Source organism: Rana temporaria, chromosome 3 (assembly GCF_905171775.1).
Source record: "Rana temporaria chromosome 3, aRanTem1.1, whole genome shotgun sequence".
Classification (NCBI taxonomy): Eukaryota; Metazoa; Chordata; class Amphibia; order Anura; family Ranidae; genus Rana; species Rana temporaria.
In genome coordinates this window covers 394,697,247-394,721,982 of record NC_053491.1, presented here as the reverse complement: position 1 = coordinate 394,721,982, position 24,736 = coordinate 394,697,247, and the positions used below count along the sequence as shown (strand labels likewise).

At 42.8% G+C, this 24,736-nt stretch overlaps 1 protein-coding gene across 2 annotated transcripts in view; it reads left to right on the top strand.

The window, feature by feature from the left end:
• The first annotated feature begins 306 nt into the window (after positions 1–306).
• Positions 307–24,736, top strand: part of MATR3 (matrin 3) — a 33,878-nt gene continuing 9,448 nt past the window's right edge. Inside the window, exons 1-10 of one of the 2 annotated variants that reach the window (XM_040345843.1) lie at positions 307–427; positions 10,679–11,679; positions 14,645–14,706; positions 15,698–15,724; positions 16,315–16,442; positions 16,717–16,760; positions 17,742–17,867; positions 19,506–19,631; positions 20,536–20,751; positions 23,545–23,676. In XM_040345843.1, coding sequence (XP_040201777.1) covers positions 10,819–11,679; positions 14,645–14,706; positions 15,698–15,724; positions 16,315–16,442; positions 16,717–16,760; positions 17,742–17,867; positions 19,506–19,631; positions 20,536–20,751; positions 23,545–23,676 — 1,722 coding nt within the window. In that variant the 5' untranslated portion in view covers positions 307–427; positions 10,679–10,818. Of the gene's footprint in view, positions 471–10,678; positions 11,680–14,644; positions 14,707–15,697; positions 15,725–16,314; positions 16,443–16,716; positions 16,761–17,741; positions 17,868–19,505; positions 19,632–20,535; positions 20,752–23,544; positions 23,677–24,736 lie in introns of both variants that reach the window. The other variant, XM_040345841.1, reaches the window with a different exon arrangement.

Here is a 24,736-nt window from a genome sequence, read left to right as displayed (position 1 = left end):
CCTCGCTTTGCTAGAGCATTGTGAAAAAAAGATGGTGTGTAGGCAACGTCGTTTTTGAAAATTTAAGTTTCAAAAACGTCGTTTTTAGACCGTCTGTACGCGGCATAGTCCTACATGAATCTGGACCTATGATTTTGCTACAAATAGCTCATTTCTAGCAGGGCCACTGCGGCTTACCATTAACTGTGCATTATCAACCAAGACCTCTAGATGTCAGTAAAGAGCCCACATCCCTGCCAGCCAATCAGAACGGACGCGGTAGTGATATTCCCCTCTCCAGGCCCAGCCCCTTTCCAACAACACAATCTCCGCCCATCTGTTGGCGTTGCTTCTTTCGAGGCGGGAAGAGAAGAGGTGCGCGTACTTCCGTCCAGCGTAGGTGCCTCGTGTGGCCTTTAGCGCGTTCTTCTTTGTGCGAGCAGAGGAGGTGAGCGAAGGTCAGAAGAAGAGCGGAGGAACGAGGGGAGGAGGTGAGACGACTCGGCCTTCTATGGCCGGTGGTGGGGGGGTGGTCTTCGAGCGTACGATAGAGGTGGCGGCGTCCGCCATCTTCTGTCCTGTGATGGCGATGCTTTGCCTCGTGCGTAGAGAGACAGGCTGTGCGGGGGGGAGGGAGCGGCCGCGGGCTGTGTGTGAGGGGATTACTGGGGGAGCTATTTCCACCTCGCTTTGTTTATTTTATAAAGAGGCCCTGTCATGGTGTTCCTCATCCCAGGGTTTGCTGTGGATTCTTATGGCCATGAGGCCCCAGTTACTTCACAATGTGAGGTTGTTCTCCCTCTCTTACCTATGGAAATGTGGAACCCCCCCCCCATTTAAAAAAATACTTTTGTTTGCCTATTGCTATTTTTCTTGCCTATGGGAGACTGTTACCCCCTCCTCTCCCTGGGTTTGGACCCCTATAGGGCCCTGTGGCATGTCTGTGTAGGGGGACCCGCTATCTGCACACACGGGGGAGGGGTGTTTTACTGCGCGTGTGCAAAGACCACTAGAAGCCTTTGATATCATTGTGTGCGCATAGCTCTTCCACATCTGATGGCCTCTACCATGACCCCGAGCCGGTCACAATGGCCGCATCGCTGAAAACACCGGCTGAAGATCTGCATTATATTGCCAAAAGTATTGGGACACCTGCCTTTTCACTGAGGATGAGCTCTGGCGTGTTTGCACACCCCACGTGCAGAGCCCGCCAGGAAGTCGGCCCTGCGCTAATCACAGGCAGTGAGACATTTTCCGGTTGCGCGGCTGCTGAGATTGGGAAATGTCTCGCTGCCTGTGATTAGCGCAGTGCCGACTTCCTGGCGGGCTCTGCACGTGGGGTGTGCGAACACGCCAGAGCTCATCTTTAGGCCCCTTTTCACACTGAGGTGTGTTTTAGCCCAAAAAATAGCGCATAAATACCGCCTCAAACTCCTGCCCCAGCATTCTCAATGTGAAAGCCTGAGAGCTTTCATACTGATGCGCTGGCGGGAGAAAAAAAATCTCCTGCAAGCAGCATCTTTGGAGCGGTGTGTATACCGTGCCTTCCAATTGTAAACAATGAGACACAGTGGTATTGACACTTTTTGGGCTGCTAGCGGGAGTAATACCACACCGTTAACGGCCGAATTCCAACGGTATAGTGGCGCTATACTGCCACCGCACATACTGCCCCAGTGTGAAAGGGACCACTTGCACGCACACAAACTTTATTGCCATCCCAGTCCGTAAAGTTCAATATTGGGGTGCCCCCCCCATTAGAGCTATAACAGCTTCAACTATTATGGGAAGGCTGTCCACAAGGTTTAGGAGTGTCTATGGGAATGTTTGACCATTCTTCCAGAAGCGCATTTGTGAGTTCAGGCACTGATGTGGATGAGAAGGTTTGGCTCGCAGTCTCTGCTCTAAATCATCCCGAAGGTGTTCTATTGGGTTGAGGTCAGGACTATGTGCAGGCCAGTCAAGTTCCTCACCCCAAACTCGCTTATTGATGTCTTTATGGACCTTGCTTTGAACACTGGTGCGCAGTCATGTTGGAATAGGAAGGGGTCATCCCCAAACTGTTCTCGCAAAGTTTGGAGCATGAAATTGTCCAAAATGTCTTGGTATTCTGACACCTTAAGAGTTCCCTTCACTGGAACTAAGGGGCCCAACCCCCCCCCCCCTGATGATCCCTCCTCCAAATTATTTGGACCAGTGCACAAAGCAAGGCCCATAAAGACATGGATGAGTGAGTTTGCGGTGGAGGAACTTGACTGGTCTGCACAGAGTCCTGATCTCAACCCCATAGAACACCTTTGGGAGGAATTGGAGCAAAGACTGTGAGCCAGGCCTTCTCGTCCACATCCGTGCCTGACCTCAAAAAATGGACTTTAGGGAATTGGGGATAGTAATATCAGTACTGAGTACTTGTAGTCAGGCAAATGCTTCACCTGATACTTTTGCATGAAGAGGCTCCAGGTAGTTAGTGGGTGGAGAGCGAGTCCTGGCAGAGGTGTGGGTTGCAGCCGCATGTACCGCCCCATCAGAATCGTTAACGGAAGTGGCGGCCTGTGTCTCTGTCAGACTGTACACGGCACCGCTCGGCCGCAATAAGCCTGCAGTCCTAAGGCGGCAGTGGACATCTTGTTACACCCAGCCCACTAGCTATATGGGCTTAGTGTAAGGGGATTTCCACTGCTGCATTCTGGCTAGGCTTACTGTGGCAGTGTACCAAGATGGGCTCTTGTATACTCTTTATCTTCATTGATTTCATTTTATAATACCAGGCTGCCAGCAATTTTCAGCGCCCCTGCCTACCAATTGGTTACCTATTGGTGCCCACAAGTGTTGCAAATCACTGACAGTGGTTCAGTGCCACCTATCGGTGTTAAAACTGTCACTTGACACTTTTTTTTTCTTTTTTTTTTAGATCAGGAATCGTTTTTTAACAGGTACTTGTACTCAGTCTTAAAGTGGCATTGGGGAAACCCTCAACAAAAATGGTCACATTTTCCCGTAGACACTCCTAAACCTTGTGGACAGCCTTCACAGAAGAGTGGAAGCTGCAAAGGGTGGGCTAACTCAATATTGAACCCTATGTCATTAAAGTTCATGTGTGTAAAGGCAGGCGTCCCAATACTTCAGACAATATCGTGTATGTTCACTTATGTGTGTGTATAGGAAAATCCCTTGTGGCAGAGAAATTCATTGTATAGGAAAGATTTCAGATTACATGACATGGTGGCAGAGATGAATATTTCTGTAATTGATCTTTTCTCTAATTAGTAGTGTGGCCCTTTTGGATGGCTTTGTCTGTATTGTGACTCTTCTGCCATATGGCATTGAGCTACTCCATCCCCCCTACTCCCATCCTGAACCATGAATAGATGAATACATTGTGTGCAATTAGATGCGTATATAGTGTTTATGGCTTGCAATTGTAGCTGATATCGGCTATCTTTTCTCATCACACAGGGTGGTTGTACCACTCCTCTCATTGTAAGGCATCCCATAGATCAGGGATATGCAATTAGCGGGCCTCCAGCTGTTGCAGAACTACAAGTCCCATGAGGCATAGCAAGACTCTTGACAGCCACAAGCATGACACCCAGATGCAGAGGCATAATGGGACTTTTTTTGCAACAGCTGGAGGTCCGCTAATTCAGGGCTCGACAAATCCCGGTCGCCATGGCGACTAGAAATGGCATCCTGGCGACTTGGCTTGGAAGGTGGGCAATTCTAATGTCATTTTTCACTGCCATCTTCTTCCCTTTAATTAGAACCCCCAAACATTATATATATATTTTATCCTAACACCCTAGAGAATAAAATGGCGACCGTTGCAATACTTTCTGTCGTATTTGCGCAGCGGTCTTACAAGCTCACTTTTTTTTAAAGCCCCCTTCCCATTGAGGATCTTTTTTTTAACGCCAAAGCTCCTGAAAAACACCCCACTGTGAAAAGGGCCTTAGCGGCACTTTACCAGTGTTTTTAGGGCGCTGGCAGTGTGAAAGGGCTCTGAAAGCACTCAGGCTTTCACATTGGGATTGCAAATGAGGCTTTCAGGCTGCTTTTAATGCCAAAGCGCCAGAAAAACGCTTGAAAAATGCACCAGTGTGAAAGGGGCGTAACCTGTCAAATGTCCCTGCAAAGCAATTGCTTTTCTGAGGGATGTCGAGAGCTGCAGCAAGTGCAAAGAAACATTGAAGTCACTTTGCCAGAATAGACCTCTTCACTTTCTTGGATGTATTCTCAAATACATCACATACAAGGTAGTTTAGGAAATCCCGTTCCCATTCTAACTGCTAATAAAAAAAACCTCCATAGCTTACAGCAGGTATTGAACACCTCACCATTTTTCTAGGTAAATATATTTCTAAAGGTGCTATTGATATGAAATATTCACTGCATGTCTGTAACAACCCATGCAATCCAGACATGCAAAGAAACCAAAACAAATAAGTTCAGATATAAAGTTATGTGTAATAAAATGGAATGACACAGGGAAAAGTATTGAGCATTGCTAACTGAACCCTATTTAATACTTCATACAAAATCCTTTGTTGGTAATGACAGCTTCAGGGTGCCTTCTGTATGGAGAAACTAGTCGCATACATTGCTCAGGTGTGTTTTGTGTTTTTTTTGGCCCATTCTTTCACGCACAAATCTGGAAGGTTCCCTGGGCCTCTTCTATGAACTTTAGTTATTTCCAAAGATTTTCTATTGTGTTTAAGTCAGGTGTTTGGCTGGGCCATTCTAGCATTTTTATTTCCTTTCTTTGAAACCATTTAAGAGTTTCCTTGGTTTTGTGTTTGGGGTCATTGTCTTGCTGAAATGTCCTACTTGTTTCTTCAGCATGATAGACGGCAACAGATTTTTTTTTATTAAGAATGTCTTAGTACATTTTTTACATTCATCCTTCAATGACATGACGTTTGCCAGTACCTTATGCTGAAAAACAGCCCCACACCATGAGGTTCCCACCTTCAAACTTGTGATGTGCAGTGCCATTTGACCTCCAAACATGGTGTGTATTATGGCATCCAAAGAATTCTAGCAAACTTTAAACTATCTCCAACATGCTTTAGTGCGCTACTTATTGTTTTAGAAACGGTTGTACCTGCTAATTCCAGGTCTTTCTGAAGCTCTCCAAATGGTCCTTGGCTCTTGATATTTCTTTTCACTCCTGTCAAATCTTGCGAGGAGCACCTTGTGGCCAGTTTTATGGAGAAACTATGTTCTTTCCACTTCCGGATTATGGCCCTAACCGTGCTCACTGGAACATTTGGAAATCCTTCTGTAACCAATGCAATCGGTATGTTGTGCTTTTACTCATCATGAGTTTGTTCTGTGACACCTTGGTAATGAGACACCCTTTTATAGGCCATCAGATGATATTAATTTGCACTGACAAGGGGCAGGATTGCTTTCTAATTTCAGTCGGTGTCTTGGCTTTTCATGCTTTTTTTTTTTTTTTTTTTTTTTTTTTTTTTCCTCACTTCCCTTTCTTGTGTTCAATATTTTCTTTTACCATGTGTCATTCAATTTTTATACCCAACTTAATTTCTGAGTTTATTTGTTTTTGCTTTCTTTGTATGTATGGATTGCATGGGTTGTTGCATATTTTACCTGCTGTATGCTTCCTCCAGGCAAGCCCTGTTACATCGGGATGATGATGCGCTATCAAATCTGGACTCAAGGGGGCTTTGCTTTGGAGCAGATCTTGCAGGGCAGCCACCAGATGAGCTTTAAAGGGGTTGTAAAGGTACAATTTTTTTCTTTTTTTTTCTTTTCCTAAATGGCTTCCTTTACCTTAGTGCAGTCCTCCTTCACTTACCTCATCCTTCCTTTTTTTGCTTTTAAATGCCCTTATTTCTTCGGAGATATCTTCACTTCCTGTTCTTCTGCCTGTAACTCCACACAGTAATGCAAGGCTTTCTCCCTGGTGTAGTCATGCTCGCCCCCTCCCTTGGACTACAGGAGAGTGGGGTTACCCACTATCACACAGCTCCTTTCTCTATCTGCAACATAGAGAGAGTCCTGACTCTCTCCTGTAGTCCAAGGGAGGGGGCTAGCACGACACTCCACACCATGGAGAAAGCCTTGCATTACTGTGTGGAGTTAGACAGAACAGGAAGTGAGGATTTCTCCGACAAAATGAGGACATTTAAAAGCAAAATGGAAGGATGAGGTAAGTGAAGGAGGACTGCACTAAGGTAAAGGAAGCCATTTAGGGAAAAAAATTGTACCTTTGCAACCCCTTTAAAACCTTTATAAACCCTACTGAATTGACATCCTCCCTGGCCAGAATCAAGCCTTTGGAAGGAAAGTGCTTCAAGATTTGGTCCTACATTGGTTAACATCTTGCAATTGTCTCCAGTCAATTGTCCTGGAGAAACGATTCAGAAAAACATGAGTTTCGGCTAGGATTGGTTTTATTTGTTGCAGTTGCTTTTGTAGTATTTAAGGCCTTGGCTCAAGATTTACAGTATATCTTCCACTCATACCCCTTGTGTAAATGTGACTTGGAATGGTAAGAGCCGGTTCACACTGGGGCGACATGACAGGCGGCTCAGCCGCCTGACGTGTCGCGTCCCATTTACTGCAATTGAACCGTTCTAATAGGAGCGACGCAAGTCGCTCCGACTTAGAAAAAAGGTTCCTGTAGTATTTCGGGGGCGGCTCAGGGCGATCTGCATTTACTGCTATACAGAAGTCGTTTTGCAAATCGCCTCTGAAGTCGTCCTGAGGACGACTTGCAGTGTCGCCCCCGAAGTCGTGCCGCCTATGTGTGAACCTACTCTAACCCTTCTATTCATCTTACTGTGTGTTTGTTTTTTGTGTGTGTCCCCTATGCCACCTTTAAACCACTTAAGGACCGGCTTGCGTACATATACGTTGGCGCTTTAAAGATGAATATCTCGGTAACGGCAGCAGCTGCTGCCACAACGGAGATCCATTTTTTTTTTTACATGGCTGGTCCTGTAAATGATAATGGTGGTCTCTGCGAGATCACCGTTTGGCGGTGGGAGAGGGGCACACCGCTCTCCCGCACCCTCCGCTTACCGGAGCAGTCAGTAGTGGCGGAGGCGATTGGGTCCTTCTCCTGCTGTGTCATGGATAATGAGTGAGGGCAAGATGGCCCCCACCCGTCTCCATAGCAGGGTGGAAGCAACGGCAAAACGTCACTTCCGCCCATGCGCCCTAAAGGCGCATTATTTTTTTTTTGTTTTTTTTTTGTTTTTTTTATTGCACTTTAGCCTAAATATGAGATCTGAGTTTTTTATTTTTTTTACCCCAGATCTCATATTTAAGAGGACCTGTCATGCTTTTTTCTATTACAAGGGATGTTTACATTCCATGTAATAGGAATAAAAGTGACCCATTTTTTATTTTTTATCAATCGTGTAAACCAGGGGTGCCCAACCAGTGGCCCCCTCTGATGTGGCCTGCGACCTCCTGCTCTCTGGTGGAATAGAGTACTGTTATTAAAGGTCAGTTTATTACTAAAATCAGTGTGTGTGTGTGTGTGTGTGTGTATATGTATGTATTCTGCAGTGGTTACTGGGCTGCTTTCAAACTGATCTGCAGATGTAGAGCAGTGCACATGCAGGTTGCCCACACTAAGCCATAGACTTCTGTTATTCCCTGCGAGTTTGGTGAGCTTTCTGAAAGTGCACCAAACCTACAGAATATAATAGAAGTCTCTTGCAAAGTGCAGGAAAGCCAAATGTACATTGCGTTGAACCAACAGTGCGGGTAAACTGCAGTGTGAAAGCAGCCTTGGACCCATTTCACACGGTCAGTCTGACCCAATTGGAGTCTCCATTCACCTCAAAGGAGTGGCAGATGTAAACAGACTTGTGTACTACCTCCAATCCGCAAAAAAAGGGGTTTAGTGGGCTTTGTCCGTGTTTGCTCTTCATATGCAGAGCAGACACGGACCTGCCATCCGCCCGCTCTGCTCATTGCGGCCCACGACTGGTTGCTGTGACCCTCGTGCTTCAAAATGTTGGGCACCCCTGGTGTAAATGAATAAATAAAATCCAAGTAAAATAAATAAGAAAACAACCCCCCCCCCCAAAAAAAATTTAACGCGCCCCATCCCGATGAGCTTGCGTGCAGAAGCGAACGCATACGTGAGTAGCGCGAGAGCAATAATTTTAGTCCTAGACCTCTGTAACTCAAAAGATGCAACCTATAGAATTTTTTTTTTTAAACGTAGTCTATGTAAATTTTTAAGGGTAAAAGTTTGATTTCATTCCACGAGCGGGTGCAATTTTGAAGCTTGACATGTTGTGCATCATTTTACTCGGCGTAACATTATCTTTCACAATATAAAAAAAAATTGGGCTAACGTTGCTGTTTTTTTAATAAAGTGCCCTTGTAAGACCGCTGCGCAAATACAGTTTTGGCTTGATAGTATGTTGACATTCAATCAGGTTCTAGTTGCCTCTTGCAATTCTCAACTTCTATCTAATAGATGTGGGTCTGAGCCCTATTGGTGTATTTGAGTTGGCCCTGACAACATTTAATGCCAAGATTATGGCATGTAGATTCTTCTTTTGATGGTTCCAATGTATGGAAGCTCAGACCATTATTATGGGATTACATTGCAATAGTAGGTGATGCCTGTTAACCTGGCTTGTTCTTTTTGTGAATTTACTAAAAGTAATTATTGTTTAATTTGTAATTTTCTCTGATGGAATTGAAGTAGTTTAAGCTGTTCTATAGTGGTCCCTGCTGCAGCATCAGTCCCACGTTGGCTCGAAGCCAAAGAACTGAATAATCACGACTGCTTCTCAGTCAGTTTGGAGAGCAGTAACTGTATGGCCGAAATAACTGTAAATATTACTTTCACTGTCCCGCAGTAAAAAAATGAACCCCTTACAGTAGCGATTATTTGCTCTTTTTGTACTTTATTTTAGTTTTTTTTAACCCCATTATGTTACTAAACATCTCAGGCCTGGGTTCACTGCTTTTTGCAGAAACACACTACAGTTCATTTACATATTTGTATTTATTTATTTATTTTTTAAGCTGCTGAGTATTTGGAAAGGGCAAGGACTTTTTAACGCAAAACGGTGCCATTTTTTTTGGTTCAATATACTTCAATAGAGAAGCTGCAGAAAAGCATGTAATGAGTTTTTTTAGGATATTATCCGTATAATCGAAACACTAAACGATTATGAAAATAATTGTTAGTTGCAGCCCTAAGTAACTGTCAATCGCCACTCTTCAATGTGCTCCCCGGAGCACCACACTAGAAAGAGACAGACACGGCTAGTTGGCTTCACCTCTCGGCATCTCTCTAAGAGCCGGAACCAACTGTCCAGTCAGCTGGGCAGATTCCAACAAATGGTCAGTATGCTTCCAGAGTGGGCAATAGCCCGCTTGGCTTTCGGTATCCAAACAAGATTATACACTGCTGGCTCAGGTGCTGTTACTCTAATGTGTAAAGCATTATCTTGACCTTTTTCATGCTTACCAAAATTTGGATGACCAAAAGTTGCATAATATTTGTTTGCTTGGATGGGCTTCTTGCTCAATGTTCACTAGCTATTGATTTTGCTGGCTTGTATACCTTCCTTGGTTTTTTTTTTTCCTACCTGAAAATATTGGTGTTCGAATGAGTTTTTTTAAGATATACTAGAATGGTTTATGCATGCTTTGGTGCTCTCTTCATGGAATATTAAAGTGGTATTAAATCTAAAAGCAAATATTTTATTGTACCTTACCAATTATTGGATGTGATGGCTGCATTCAGTTTTCTTTTTGGGCTTTTTATTTTAATTTTTTTTCCATTTTCATCTTGTGATCCTGCCAGTAAATCTGTTTTTCAAAACATCAAGCTCTCTTGCAAGATGAGACCAGCCATTGACAGTGCTTAAAATGATCAGCTTTTATTTATGTAACGTCTTTTTTTTTCTTGAAAGGAGAGGGGGAAAAACGATTGCTTTGGGGGTAGGCAACCTTTCAGAAATTGACCTAAACAAGATGGAGGAAATCAAAGATGCCCAGGGGCTGTGCTACTAAAATTATCAATCCCCAATAAAGGCGGCATGAAGAACACTGTCATAGTAGTGTCTTCTGCCCCCTTTCGCATCACCCCATCACGTGTAGCTATTATGCTGCTGTCCAAAGGTGCCCTTGTGCACCTTCATATGGAGTGGATGGACTCTTAATACAACAGGTGTGGTACTGGCCAGATCACCAGGTGAAAACAAGGGGAAACCTAAAAACGAATGCAACCACCACATCAAATGACTGCATCATTTTTGGTTTCCGTTTACTATCACTTTATTTTTCATTTTATTTTCTCTCCCTCTCTGAAAGTACACGGTGCCGCCCCCCTCCCTCCACCTTTCAATTTAAACTTTCTGTTTTCAGATAAGTTCTTTTCGAAGGTAATTCACGAAAATATTTTTGCAACGTGACAAATTGTAATTCTGACATTTTCAAATTTCATAGAATGCCGTCTGCTTGTTTTGTATCAATCTATCTTCTAATCGTTTCATCCAGAAAAAGTATAGCATTGAAAAAGCTGTATTTCTGATATATTCTGTCATCTCTGGATATCCTCTGGCTAGTGTTATGTTGGGTCTTAGGTGAGACCATTTCTTGACCTGTTTTTTAAATGTTTTCCATTAAGCCCAAAGTTTTTTTTTTTTATGTGGATATTGTAACTTAATGACTAAAATTGCTTGTTTTTCTACAGAGTTGCTTGGCGTCTATATTCTTAAAGAAGATTCATCCGTCTCCTTGGTCACAACGTTTTCAAGTGTTTGTACACTAGCTGCAGGACTTGATCCTTGTTCTTGCTTTTCTTCTTGAGAATCCTGAGAGAATAGCCCCATAATGTCTAAGTTTTCGCATTCATCCCTAAGCAGAGATCTACCTGATCAACGCAGACGAGATTCATCCAGAATGGGCCTTCTCTCAAATGATCAGCCTTTATCATCTGGCTTTGGTCGATTGGGCCCAAGCTCTAGCCGAATTTCCAGCTTGATGACCCTAGGTCCTAGCTCTAAAATGGGCCCGCAAGGATCCCGTGGCATGATGCCCTCTGGCTCTTCTCAAAACTTGCCATCCATTTTAAGCCTTGGTGGCAGGGGTCTGCCACCTTTATCTTCCCAACCACCCAGAGATCCTGATCAGGCCAGTAAAATTTTGGCCAGCTTTGGTCTTTCCTCTAGTGACTTGGATGAGTTGAGTCGCTATCCAGAGGAAAAGATCACCGCTGAGAATTTGCCTCAGATTATTGAGCATCTTAAGAGGAGGAGGGCAGAAGACGTTGCTATGTTAAGGAGAGAGAGACTGTCTCGCGATCCAATGAGACCTTCACGCGATGACTGGGATGACCTCCGGCCCTTCAGAAGAGAGAGTTTTGATGATCGCCCCTCTAGTCTCAATCCTGTGGTTGACCATGATCATGGGAGCCGCTCTCGAGAACTTGCTTTTCGAGAGAGACTGGATATGGATGAACGCTTAAGAGATCGAGAGAGGCTTAGAAATGACAGCTTCTTATCTGAACCCTCTTTTCGTAAGCTTGAGAGTAACTACGATCGCTTGGGTTACGTTCAAGCACAAGAAAGATCTATGTTTGAAAAGTCAAGAGGAATGCCATCCGGTAGAAGTATTGATGATTTCCATGGCCTTACGCCTAAAGTGTACCCCCATCTCTGTACTCTGTGTGATATACCTTGTAATTCAATTAAGGTGAGTTATCCCACCCCCATCTTATCCCTAAATTCTCTATAGATTAGTTTTGGTGTCATGCAAGGGGTATGACTTTCTCTCTCGCTGTGTTAATGATCATGATTGCTTTGCTTCACAAAACTTTCATAATCTACTCTGCAAAAACAGATTTGATTCCAAATCATTTTTTTAAATTGGGCTTTTAATGGACATCTCAGAGTTCAGAATCATTTTAAAGCCAGTTTTTTGTTTTTTTTAACATTGTGCCTTGGCACATATCCAAAATAACTGGTTATGCCCAGTAATCTGCTGGGTTTTCTAGGCCTAACTATAAAGGTTAACATGACTTGTATGTCTCTTTAGCCACACACAAGAAGCCTCAGTATGCACATGTGCTTATATTTTAATATAGGCTGCAAATTGCATAATCTTCTATGGGCCCTACATTTGGTTGAGCTAATCTTGTTGTCCCTAAGCTTTTATAGCTTACTTGTACTTAAACTTTGTAGCCAGTCCTTGCTCTTTTGTATTTGACTGGACAAACCGTGCAAACTTATCCCTTTTTCATTACGTCTTTTAGAAGGTCAGCTCATCCAACCTCAAACCATTCAATTGTACCTGTCTTGGAAAGTTGTCTTTACCCCTGCCTCTAGCTATCTATATTTGTTTAAAGTTAATATTCTAATAGTGGCTCTTAATGGTTAAACACAGGGTCAGGAGTTCTGAGACATATGGGGGGGTTATGCAGTCACTTAGAGAAAATTGGGACATCGGCAGCCAGTATAACCGCTCCCTCAGTTTTGACCTGGTTGCTTCTTTAGGCTTATTGGCATTCATTTTCTGTGTTTGCCCCATATTTGGATGTTGCACATCTCAGAGTTCCTTCAAACTCTGACCTTGTGTTCCTTAATGAACATTCAACAAGGGGGTTTTACTGCCTAAGCTTTTTTGTTGCCATTGTCCAAAACTGTAAGTGGCTGTATATAACCTATATTTCTCAGAATTCCTTCTTCCTCTGTGTCCCTAAAATCAAAAGCATTTTCTGTTTTTGAAACTTCTAGAACCAAATCAAGCAGACAATCGTAGCTTAGCTGCTATTTTTCTATTTTTTTTTTTTTAATCGCTTAAAGTCTTTTTAGGCTTTACAAGCTACATTTTAAGTAACACATTCGCATTTGGAAGAATTTACTTCTTCACTCAGATTCATCCTGTTCACTTTTTAATTGCTGGAGAAAGGGGTAACCAATACGTTCAAACTATCTTTGGATGAGCATTTTGTCACCCTCTGATTTCTATGTGACATACAAATTCATTCAGCTATTATACTTGGCATGCCTTCTGACTGTTGGTCAGGAATCTGTGTTCATTTGAACACCTAATGCTATTTGGTCAGGTATTGAGTTTGATTCAAGCCTGGTATTGCATTTAGTCTCGCTAGTCAATGAGGAGCCCTTCTCTTGCATAAAAAGCACAGTGAATTGCATCAGGGTTGATTTATTATAACACTTCACCACTTTCTTCTCAGTCTTTGCAAATCCTTTTTGTCTTTTGCAGCTTGGTGTACGGAGACTTGTTTTTCCCCTTCACTGTTCTGCCTTAGTATTCTTGTATCCTTATATGTAGGAAAAAAGGATACTTTTCAAATGTGTGGTGTGTGTGTGTTTTTTTTTTTTTTCTGTACAAACACCCCTCAAAGGTTAGCATTTTAAATTAAAAGGTGACTTTGCTCAGAGCAGAAGGAAGTGTTGAGTTAATCTGGTATTTCAAAGCATATGCCAGTTTCCTATAGATATCCAGAGGACAATTTTAAACTTCAAACGTTGTTGCATTATCTTGGTTAGATATTGCTCCAAATGTCCATTAGGAGCATCTGTAATTGCCTAAAAATCATAATCATGCACCTATTTAATTTAGATCAAGGCAAATAAAAGATGCACGAAGGGAAAATACTGCTTACCTGTGGCCTAGGATAGTTTTTCTATATCCATTCCAGAAGACCTTCAACAGTGGGGGTTGGAAGCTGTAAAGTGTCAAGGATTTTGGGATTGTGTCAGTGGTATTGCTAAGCTGATTCAGCATCCTGGGCGCTTTACAGCTCCAGCCCCAGGTTATTACTGTGGGTGTGTTCTGCCATATTGTAGTATATAGATTTCTGCGGCCTCACAGGCAGCACCAGTCAGCTGTAATTCCTGGTGCAGCTAAAGGTGTGTGCTGAGGCAAAGATGGGATCCAATCAGTTTTTGTTTAAAGGGGTTGTAAATGTTCATGTTTTTTTTCACCTTAATGTGTATGCATTAAGGTGAAAAAACATCCGATGCTTACTGGCCCCCCTGAGTCCTCGCAAGTCCCACATTGAACGCGCGCTATTTTGGCCCGGTCTTTCTCTGCTCTTCATTGGATAGATTGATGGCAGCGCAGCCATTGGCTCGTGCTGCCGTCAATCAAATCCAATGACGTGGGTGGCATTTGTGTCTATGGACGCAAAAGCTGGACTCTGAGCGTGCCCGTGATGTAACCCGCCTTGGGAAAGCACTTCCCAGGTGGGTAAGCTGATGCGGGGAGGAGCCGAGACAGCTGCCAAGGGACTCTAGAAGACGTGGATCGGGGCCACTATATGCAAAACGAGCTACACAGTGGAGGCAAGTGACGTTTATTTTTTTCGAACATTTAGCCCCCCTTTTTAAGCAGCTCCAGCAAAAAATGTGGATAGCTTTTGAAGGCTTAAAACATCTGTCTGGTTTTTCTAGTTTTGTTTCCCAGTTGGAGAGACTTCACTTATGCTGAACATACTTGAACCAAGGGGAAACCTCCCCCATGGCATTAGACAATAGCCTGACAGAAGTTCTAAGAATTTGGTTTTCAAACATGGCAATGTGTTTTTTTGGGATTTTTTTTTTTCCCCCCTGAATTTTGAGTCTTTGGCTCTGGTTGCTGAACATTTCTCTGGAAATGTTATTCTAATGCTTCTATTTTTATTATTCTATAGAACTGGAAAGAACATATCAATGGAGGGTACCATAGAAAGCAACGTCTGCTGCTGCTTGACCTGTAAGTGAATTATTTTAAACCATTTTTTTTCCCCTCTCATGACATGTGCACATTAAAATCCAGTGGTCACCACTTTCCTTTTTTGTGGTTTGTTTGTGGGGCAATAGGTGGCACACTTTTCCAGCTTTTTAAAACTCCTTAAGCAAATATCAGTTAGTCATTGAGCAAAGAAGCTTGTTGCACCGAATTTGAACAAAACGTGATTTGCCAATGCAGTTATGACCTCTCCCTCCCCCAGCAGTCTCATTTGCATCCCTGCTACTCTGTTAAACCCGTACAAACAAGGGCTAGTACTCCTATGGAGTAGCATGTGACTGCGTATTTTTTATGATTGGTCCAGTGTTGGTCACATGGGGTCATTTTGCGTAGACAAACCTTTGGGAGTAGTGTATCCTACAAATGACTGCACTGTCCCCTTTTAGCAGTATCCAACAATATAATCCTTAAATGTATGCAACGTAAAGAAAAATATAAAAATCCACATTGTAAAGTGTGCCAAAAGGAATACAAATATCATGCAAAAATAAACCTATCATGAAAATGGTGTCCAGTGCTATGAGATATGTTGGTGTCCTGTGTAATCAAAGTTTGTAAATACAATAAAGTGTCCAGTGCAGTCCAATAGGTAAAGTGTCCCGTGTAGCTTTGGCGCAACAAAATCAATGTGCAAAGTTCATCCGGGAAAAAGTGCTTGCGCTCCAAAATAAAGCTCTCCCCCAATCTGTCCAAATTGTGCTCTCCACAGCAAAACACTAGCTACTCACAATCCAGACAATAATGGGTCCAGTGAGTTCCTTGGCAGCCCATTTATGTAGCAGGCCTTCAAATTACACTTTTTTTTTTTTTTTTTTTTTTTAATGGGGGACAATAAATAGCCTGATTCTGCATTTCAGATTAAAAGGTTTGTTTAGAATGTGTATATTCCCTCCAATGTTCTGTTACAGATTGTAATTTTGCATGAAACTAATCTGTTGCTGGTCTTTTTGTGCAGATTTCCAGAATTGTCTGAACCTGGAATGTAAGTGTAACAAACATGCACTATAACTACTCTTTGTACATTATCTTCTGTTTGTCATTGCTAAGCCTTTACCCTACTATTCAGCAGTCCTATGAGGGGGAGGTCAGGGGGCCATTGGCGCAGACAGTTACTTGTCTTGTGTGAACAGGGTGTGCTGTTAAACTTCTTGGTAGCAGAGTGTGTAGTCCTAGCCTTGGTCATATGTCAATTCACTACTAGAACTTGCATATGTGTGCTATTGCTAAATTCGACCAGTAGACAAATCTGCTAGTATGTCTTTTGGGATATGATTCTAGGTCCAATAGAAGCACAAGTTGTGCATAGATCTGACTCAAATCTGACGTTGATATTTGAGAGCCTAGAGGTGCCGCAAGAAGCACAAGCTGCTTTTCTTGAGATCCCCCCCCCCCCCCCCCTTATAACTTGGGTAACATTTAAGTAACGTAGCTTTCAGTTTTATACATATCCTGTGGGTGTAACCCTTAAGATTTCTGGTCAGGTGTACTTTCTTTCTGTGTAATTTCCTCTTGAAATTTTTCACGTTCACATCCAGTGTAAACTTTGGAAAATAATGTATGAAATATTTGCAGGGGTGATCCTTACATGTTGCAGCAGTCAACCAATCCAGCCCCTGGACTCCTGGGACCTCCTCCTCCTCCCGGGATGAACATGAGAGGTGGTCCTGATGAGCGACATGGAAACTTCAGGGGTTACGTAGGTGAGTGAAGTCTGCCTGAGCACCTAGTTCTTGGTTTTAGGAAGGGATGTCATATCCTTTCAGGCCTTTGCTTGGAATGCTTGTAAGTCAGAGATGTATAGACTGTTGGTTTACAGCACACAGCTCATGCAAGAGCATTAGTAATTTTTTTTGCTGTGCAGTTGCGGTGGTAGCCAGAGTTTGCTAAAATGCAGATTTTTTTTTTTTTTTTTTTTTAAAAGCATTCTGCTTTATAACCAAGTAAAATTGTAATGCTTGTGCTTTAATTGTGCAGGACATGATGATATGCCAGGACAAAGGCCAATGTCAACGAAAATGGTTCGTATACCTTTAAAGTGGTTCCTCCTGTTTTCAGATTCTTAACTTGGTAATGTCTGCTCTGGTGCTCCAAAAATGTTTGGGGGGGGCGTAAACAAGATCTAAAAAGACCATCAAATGCAGCCACTGCTCCACCGCCCATCTGCCTGACACTTGCCCTGTCTCGGTTGGGTGGCGAGCGGTGTCTGTCTTCTCCCATCCGTCCTCTTCTACTCTCATATGATTGAACGCCTGATAAGCATCCCAATCGCAGCGCCTGACGTTTCAGGTGATGGGTAACTGACCCGAGCACCTGATTGGCGGAGAGGCAGTTCAGTGTTGGGAAAGCGAATATTAATTTGCTTTTCTAACGCCACTGGGTGAACTGCGAGTGCCAAGCATTGCGCTCGCTGTTTACCTCTTTTGACTCCTATTGGAGCCTATGGCTCTAATCGGATGCTTCAAAATCGCCCCCTGCCGCTGTAATTCAGGCGCCCAAAAATAAGCCCGGGTGCCTGAACAGGGGGTTGTCAGCGGCGACCATAGATTCATGCAATGCATGAATCCATCGGTGGTGGTGCCAGTGCGCCAGTATGGACGCACCGCCACTGTGTGGTGTACACTACAATTGTAAATGAACTTCATGTCACAACTGCCTACAACATGCTTGGTAAAGAACCGATCGATACAGTGTGGAAATTTGTCTACATGCATTTTTTCACTCCAAGATTCAAACATAAGATATAAACACAACTTGTATTAGAAAAATATTTGATCATAGGAAACAGATTTTTCTTAAAATCAAATAGTGTGTCTTCATACTCATGGTAACTTGGACATGGAGATTCAGGCACCAACCTCAACACGAAGCTGAGAATTGAGTGTTGGATACCTGTGGGCTCTAAGCTATGTGGTTCCTAGAAGTACTCATTGCATGTCATTGACGATGTACTTGCTATTTGATGTTTTAATTTTGAATGCTTTTTTTGTTTGTTTGTTTAGGGCAACGGCAGGGTGGTTCATATCATGGAATTTGAGCGAGGAAGGAATTTGAGGTTCCAGCTTCTGAAACTTGCCAAGCCTTTTGGAACGGTTGCCAGCTGTTTCATTCTGAACAAAAAGAACGAGGTATAACTGTCAAAACCATGCTTCCAATTGAGTTCATTTCAGCTCCGCCCAAAATATTCCATTTATAGGTTGGATGCCATTTATCTTAGTCAGTGCTACCTTCCTGTTTCTGCACCCTCTATACATGGCTATAATGGTGGTAGATTTTTTTTTTTAAGCTATCCTGCAATAAAATGAAACTGCTAAAAGGTGGTGGTTATCATTTAGGCTACTTTCACACTGTGGCCGCGTTGACCGTGAAAGCACCGCTTGTTTTGGCGCTTTTCGGCCACTAGCCAGGCGCTATTAACCCCCCCTGCTAGCGGCTGAAGAAATGGTTAAAACCGCCTGTGTAGCGGTGCTTCCGAAGCACTGCCAATTCATTCCAATGGGCAGCCCCAAACCACCCCAAAGATGCTGCTTGCAGGACTTTTTTCCTACCCCAGTGTGAAAGCACTCAGGCTTTCACACTGGGGTGACATTTGAGGCAATTTTCAGGCGCTTTACAGCTGCTATTTTTAGCGCGAAAACTCCAGAAAGTCACCGTAAGTTTTGATAATACAGGCCTGGAAATTCTTGGTTATGCACTAAAATACCCAAGATACCATGGTCTGTTTCATATTGCTAAAGCTCATACTGGAGTGGTGTGGGTTATTAAAATGTGTTTAGGTGAATAAACACATTTTTAATACATCTCTGCTATACATCAACATTTCTCCATGTTGTAGCTCTTTAACCTCATTGACACCAGCATCTCCCAGGCCATTAAGGAGTTTAAAATGCCAGGGAGGGCACGGTTTATGATCTTGTGACTGCCGTTTGGCTGTCACGTGGTAACCTGATCAGAGCTTTCCATTGGCCACTGGTAACTGTAGAGCACGCGCGCTCTTGGCAGAGCTGTATTTACACAAATGGGTGGCCGCTCGGTGCCGAGAAGCTGCTTATTTGTGTGCGGCTGCCGCCAAGGGGTTGAGAAAAAAAACGGTAAACTATTCTGGATATCCAGCAAGCTACCAATGTACTGTGCATGCTGAGCACCAAGATGCTAATCAGTGTTGCCATTTGTGCCAACATTTATCCTGCTGCACTACAGAGAACCTCCCCTTGTTGAAGAGGGCAATGTATTCTGTAGCCCAGCGAGGGAGAACGGTTCAAGCTGGCAGTAAACCAGTTGGACTTTAGTGCAGCTGACTGCTCTGGAAATTGGTAGCTTGCTGGATTTCTGGCAAATCAATAGGGGTGTTCTTTTGTTTTACTATACTAGTAGTGTTGCGTAAATTAAGAAATCTGCTTTTATTAAAGATGCACTTTTTCTAAGCACACTTCTCCACACAATGCCTTCATGCTCAATGTATGTTTAATTATTGCCCTGGTAATAACTTTGGGTTGTCTGTCCACACTGAGCACCCCAGATAACCACCAAACCTGGGTGATTAGCATCTGTAGTTCTAGCCATATGCCAAAGCTTTAACTCTTAGAGTAGCCACTTCCCTCATCCATGTTATCTGCAGATCACAGCTCGTGATTTTTGCTGAACTAACACACTATTCCAGCACGTTTTAGAATGAAAAGTGCATGCAGTGTTTGCTATACAATGAGTTTAGTACATTTTGTTTTTAGCATTGCATAATTTTATTTTTTTCTTCCCTCAATTAACAGGCTTTTATTGAAATGTCCACTCCAGCAGAGGCTCATGCTATGGTTGATTACTACATTAACAAGCCTGCACTTGTATTTGGAAATCCGGTCCAAGTACACATGTCACAAAAATATAAGCGTATTAAGGTATGTCAAGTTTAGCTTTCAACTCATTGTAACCAAATAAATCGGGGGGGGGGGGGGGGTTAGGGGGTGCCACACCTTTACAATTTATTGAACCATGGCTATAAACGCTAATACATGTGTGTGGTTTTTGAAAGGGTCACTAAAGAAAAACATTTTTTTAGCTAAATAGCTTCCTTTACCTTACTGCAGTACTGGTTTCATGTCCTCATTGTTCGTTTTTGCTTTGAAGTAGCTGTAATTCTGCTGTGATCTCCACACTTCCTGGTTGCCTGTTTCCTTATAACCATCGTACTGGAAGATTTTCACGGTGGTCTAAGCTGTCATTACTGTGTGTCTAAAACTCCTCAGAACCAATCAGATTCCTTTTAAAAACACTGCCCTGGATTTGTTTTTGTTCTGTGAGTCTTCCCGACTCACCTCTCACCCGGAACTTCATGTATGTACCTTTAAAACCGAACGTGAAACTAGAGGCACATTATATGATGGATTAAATTAAATTTTTAATCATTTTTAAAAGGAATCAGTTAACTTTTATGTCTATACCCTGTAAAAAGTCATTTCAGCAAAAAAAAAAATTTCCTTTAGTGACCCTTTAACTCGTTTGAGATGCTGCTTACCCAAAGATGGGTAGATCAGTTCTGAGTGTACTGACCCTGCTTGACTTTTTGAGATGTCACAAGGTGGTCTTTTGCCTGAGGTCCTGGCTCTACCCACTTGCTGTGGGTTCTTGAGTTTCCTGATGGATTTGGATGTAAGAATTGGCAGGGAGCTTCTATATTGAATTGCAAAAAAAAATTCCCACAGGAAGTTTAAGGAATACTTTTTTTTTTTTCCCCCAATGAAATGGAAACCGTGCATGTCATGTTCTCACTGCTTTTTCCTTGTAACATTTGTCAAATGATAGAAACCTAAGGAAAACCCTGAAGGAAGGCCAGAAGGGAGGCCAGAAGGGAAAGCTGAAGGAATGGCTGAGGCAAAATCAGACGATGATAAAGAACCTGGCCGTGTCATACACCTTACTAACCTTCCAAAAACAAACTACACTGACAGTGCAATTGTAAAGCTGGCTGAGACCTATGGAAACGTGAAGACCTACATACTGATGAGAATGAGAAGTCAGGTATAGACACATTTTGCCATTCATTCAAATTCACCTATACGGAGTAGGGAAAGCAAAGCACAGATTAACTGAGGTCATTTAAAGAGTAACTTAACTTTCTTGGGGGGTGTGGGAAGGATATATAGCGCATTGAATTGCGACACTAATCCATCCATATTGTAATTGAATGTTCTAAATTACTTTTCCTTTTTCAATCTGCAGCAACGGTAAATTTTCGGGGAATGCATTGCAATATGGCTACCTAGAGTTTTGTACAGTGTGTACTGGACATGCCCCCATAAACTAATTTCATGCTTGTGTGATTGGCTCACCAATGTACAAGTCAGATTTTAGGTATCCACTGCAACAAATTTTTTTTTTTAGAAATGCATTCAATAGGAACACCTCTAAAGTGATGCAGGCCCAGCAGCTTCACAGCTGACAATTATGAATCCACTCCCTTTAGACCCACTCAGTACAGAGGGATTTCTTCAGACCTTCAAAAGATTAAAAATATGCAACAAAGGTTGTTATAATCCTTGCAATGTGCATAGATCACCCAGAGGGCAATGGGGTGTTTTTTTTTTTTTTTTTTGTATTTTTGCCAATGGCGGTCGTTGAACTTTTTGTTGTGCAGCAGTTTTCAAATGTTTTTTTCGGGGGGAGAGAAACTTTCATGAATAAAAAAAACTAACCGCTAAAGTATTCCCAATGTTTGTATAATGGAGAAAGATGTTACACAGAGTAAATGGATACCAACATGTCACGCTTTAACCACTTCAGCCCAGGAAGAATTTACCCCCTTCCTGACATCACTTTTTGCGATACGGCACTGCATCGCTTTGACAATTGCGTGGTCATGCGATGTAAATCCCAAACCAAATCGGCGTCTCCCCCCCCCCCCACCCACCCCCACAAATAGAGCTTTCTTTTGGTGGTATTTGATCACCTCTGGTTTTTTTTTTTTTACTTATTTTTTGCTATAAACAAAAAGCGACCATTTTGAAAAACGATTTTTTGCTATAATCTAGAAAAATATATATAATTTCTCAGTTTAGGCCGATGTCTTTTGGTAAATAAAATTGCAATAAGCGTAAATTGGTTTGCGCTAGTTATAGCGTCTACAAAAATAGGGGATTTATGGCATTTTTATTTATTAGTAATGGCGATCTGCGCTTTTTATCGTAACGGTGACATTGTGGCAGACACTTTTGACACTTTTTTGGGACAATTGTAATTTACACAGCGATCAGAGCTATAAAAATGCACTGATTACTGTGTAAATGGCACGGACAGGGAAGGGGTGAAACACTAGGGGGAAATCAAGGGTGAAGTGTGTCCTTGGGAGTAATTGTAACTGTAGGAGGGATGGGCTACCACTGACATGACAGCGGTCACTGCTCCCGATGATGGGAAAATGTGGTTCCTTTTTATGTTGCTAGGCAGAACAGGGAAATACCTGTTTACATAGGCATCTCCCTGTTGTGCCACTCCGTGACACTATCGCAGATAGACTCCGCAGGTACGCTCGCGGAGCACTTGGCGTCTGCAATGCCACGATTTAAAGGGGACTACAGGTACGTCCATTTGCCCACTGCTGCCATTGTGCCGACGTATACCAGGGTGCAGCGGTCGACAAGTGGTTAAAACTGCGATGCTTAAAAAAAAAAAAAATCTTCAAAGGCAAAGCTTTTACAGGTTACCAGTTTAGAGTTAAAGGAGGTCTTGGGCTAAAATTATTGCTCTTGCTCTAACCTTCGCGGTGATGTCTTGCGTGTGGTTTGAACCCAGTTTAAATATGCAGGTGCGACCTACATATTGTTTTCGCTTCTATGTGCGAGCACGTGGGGATGGAGGAGGCACTTTAACCACTTGCTTACTGGGGGGTTACCCCTCCTGCCCAGACCAGCTTTTAGCGCGGCCATACAACACTGAACCCAAATTTCCATAAATGGAGATCTTAATTTTTTCGTGGTATTTGATCACAACTGCGTTTTTTTATTTTTTGTTTAACATGACAAAAGACAAAACAATTTTAGATATTGTTATAAATTTGCAAAAGGGTTCTTTTTCTCCATTGATGAGGCTGCACCTGGTGTTCACTGATTTGTTGCACTGGTGGGCACAGATAAGGCGGATGTGCCTCTTCCTCTTTGGGTCCGATGTCTCTTGCACAAAAGCTGGTGATAGCTTTATTTTTTATTTTATTTTTTTTTCCCTCCTCATTGTAAGCGTGAGGAGAAAAAAACGTTTACCGAGCTCTTGTTTACATCGTGATCAGCTGATCACGTGGTAAGGTGCTGGTATCTGATCACCCGAGTCTCTGACTCTATCAAAGGGGGCGCACGGAGAGCGTGCGAAGAGGATATCGACTGCCGTCCGGCAAAGCCGGTCCGTGCTGCAGCCCTCCTTTGGCTAATAGCATGGATCTGAAAGAGTTAAAAAAAAGCATAGCCTATGGAGATTAAGTACCGAAGTTTTAACACCATTCCACGAGTGTGCCCAATTGGGCTAACTTTAGTGTGTTTTTGATTAAAAATTGCATTTTAAAAGATTGCTGCGCAAACATTGTCTGAACAATCGCCACTTTTTTCCCTAGGGTCTCTGCTAAACATATGTTTGGGGGTTTTGAGTAATTTTCTAGTAAAACGTGTGGTAACATGAGGAATGCCAGAATTGGCTTGTGCTGGAAGGGATTAAGTGCCTTTTCACTAAATGCGAAGTATAAAAAAGAGGCCATTTTAGCTCTACGTACTTGATATGTACCTAATGCATTTGTTGGTTTGTATTGAGGTTTATTTTTATTTTTTATAGGCTTTTGTTGAGATGGAGAAAGCAGAAGATGCAGAAACTATGGTAGAGCGCTGTGGCAAGATCCCTCTCATCTTCCAAGGGAAAAATGTGAAAGTAAACCTCTCTCAAAGATACAAAAAACTTGTATTAAGAGTAAGTAATTACTTTTGAAGCCTTCAAACTGCTTATATTTGCTTATTGGTGGATTTAGCTGATGCTCTGGGTATACATGTCCTGCCTAAAGTTTGGAAGCTAGAGCAGATGCTCTTCTACGAGGTATATCCTAAATTAAAGTATAACTAAAGGCAAAACTTTTGTTTTTTGTTTTAGTTGCAGATGAGTCTTTTGGTGTTAAGGCATTATGGAGCTGGGAGCCCTGTCCCAGCTTGTATAACATAAAAACCTTTTTATGTCAGATTGTTTAGCATAGTTGCCAAATAACAAAACCTACCTGTTTACTGTAGACAATAAACAAGGAGAGAGGCGCCTCTGGGTGCAGTACTTAAGACAGTTTTTACATGTTTAAAAAACACAAGTAAAGAAGCCACTCACATTTTGGTGGTCAATCAAAAACGTGTGGATGCAGTTTTCCAGGAGGGTGGGTAGGTATCATCTGGTGAAGTCTTTTCCCTTTGTCCCTGGTGCAGTGCTGTGGGATGCAGGGGATCTGTCCTTCTGCCGCTGGTGTGATCTTTGATTTTCGGCGGTGGGCAGGGGGATCCTGTGCGGCGCTTCAAGCCGTGTGTGCCTTGAGAAAGGAATGCGGCAGCCTTGTTACTCGCGGCCAGCATTCAGAAACGCGTCGCTTTCCTGGTGACGTCATCCCTGCTCGTCCATCGGCACACACGGCTTGCAGCGCCGCACAGGATCCCCCTGCCCACCGCCGAAAATCAAAGATCACACCAGCGGCAGAAGGACAGATCCCCTGCATCCCACAGCACTGCACCAGGGACAAAGGGAAAAGACTTCACCAGATGATACCTACCCACCCTCCTGGAAAACTGCATCCACACGTTTTTGATTGACCACCAAAATGTGAGTGGCTTCTTTACTTGTGTTTTTTAATAATGTAAAAACTGTCTTAAGTACTGCACCCAGAGGCGCCTCTCTCCTTGTTTGTCTCCCAGATTGGAACATGGTCTCTGTTCCTTATTGACGGCAGCCCTGTGTACATACTCCCATTCTAACATACCTGCACATCCCCCATCACCAC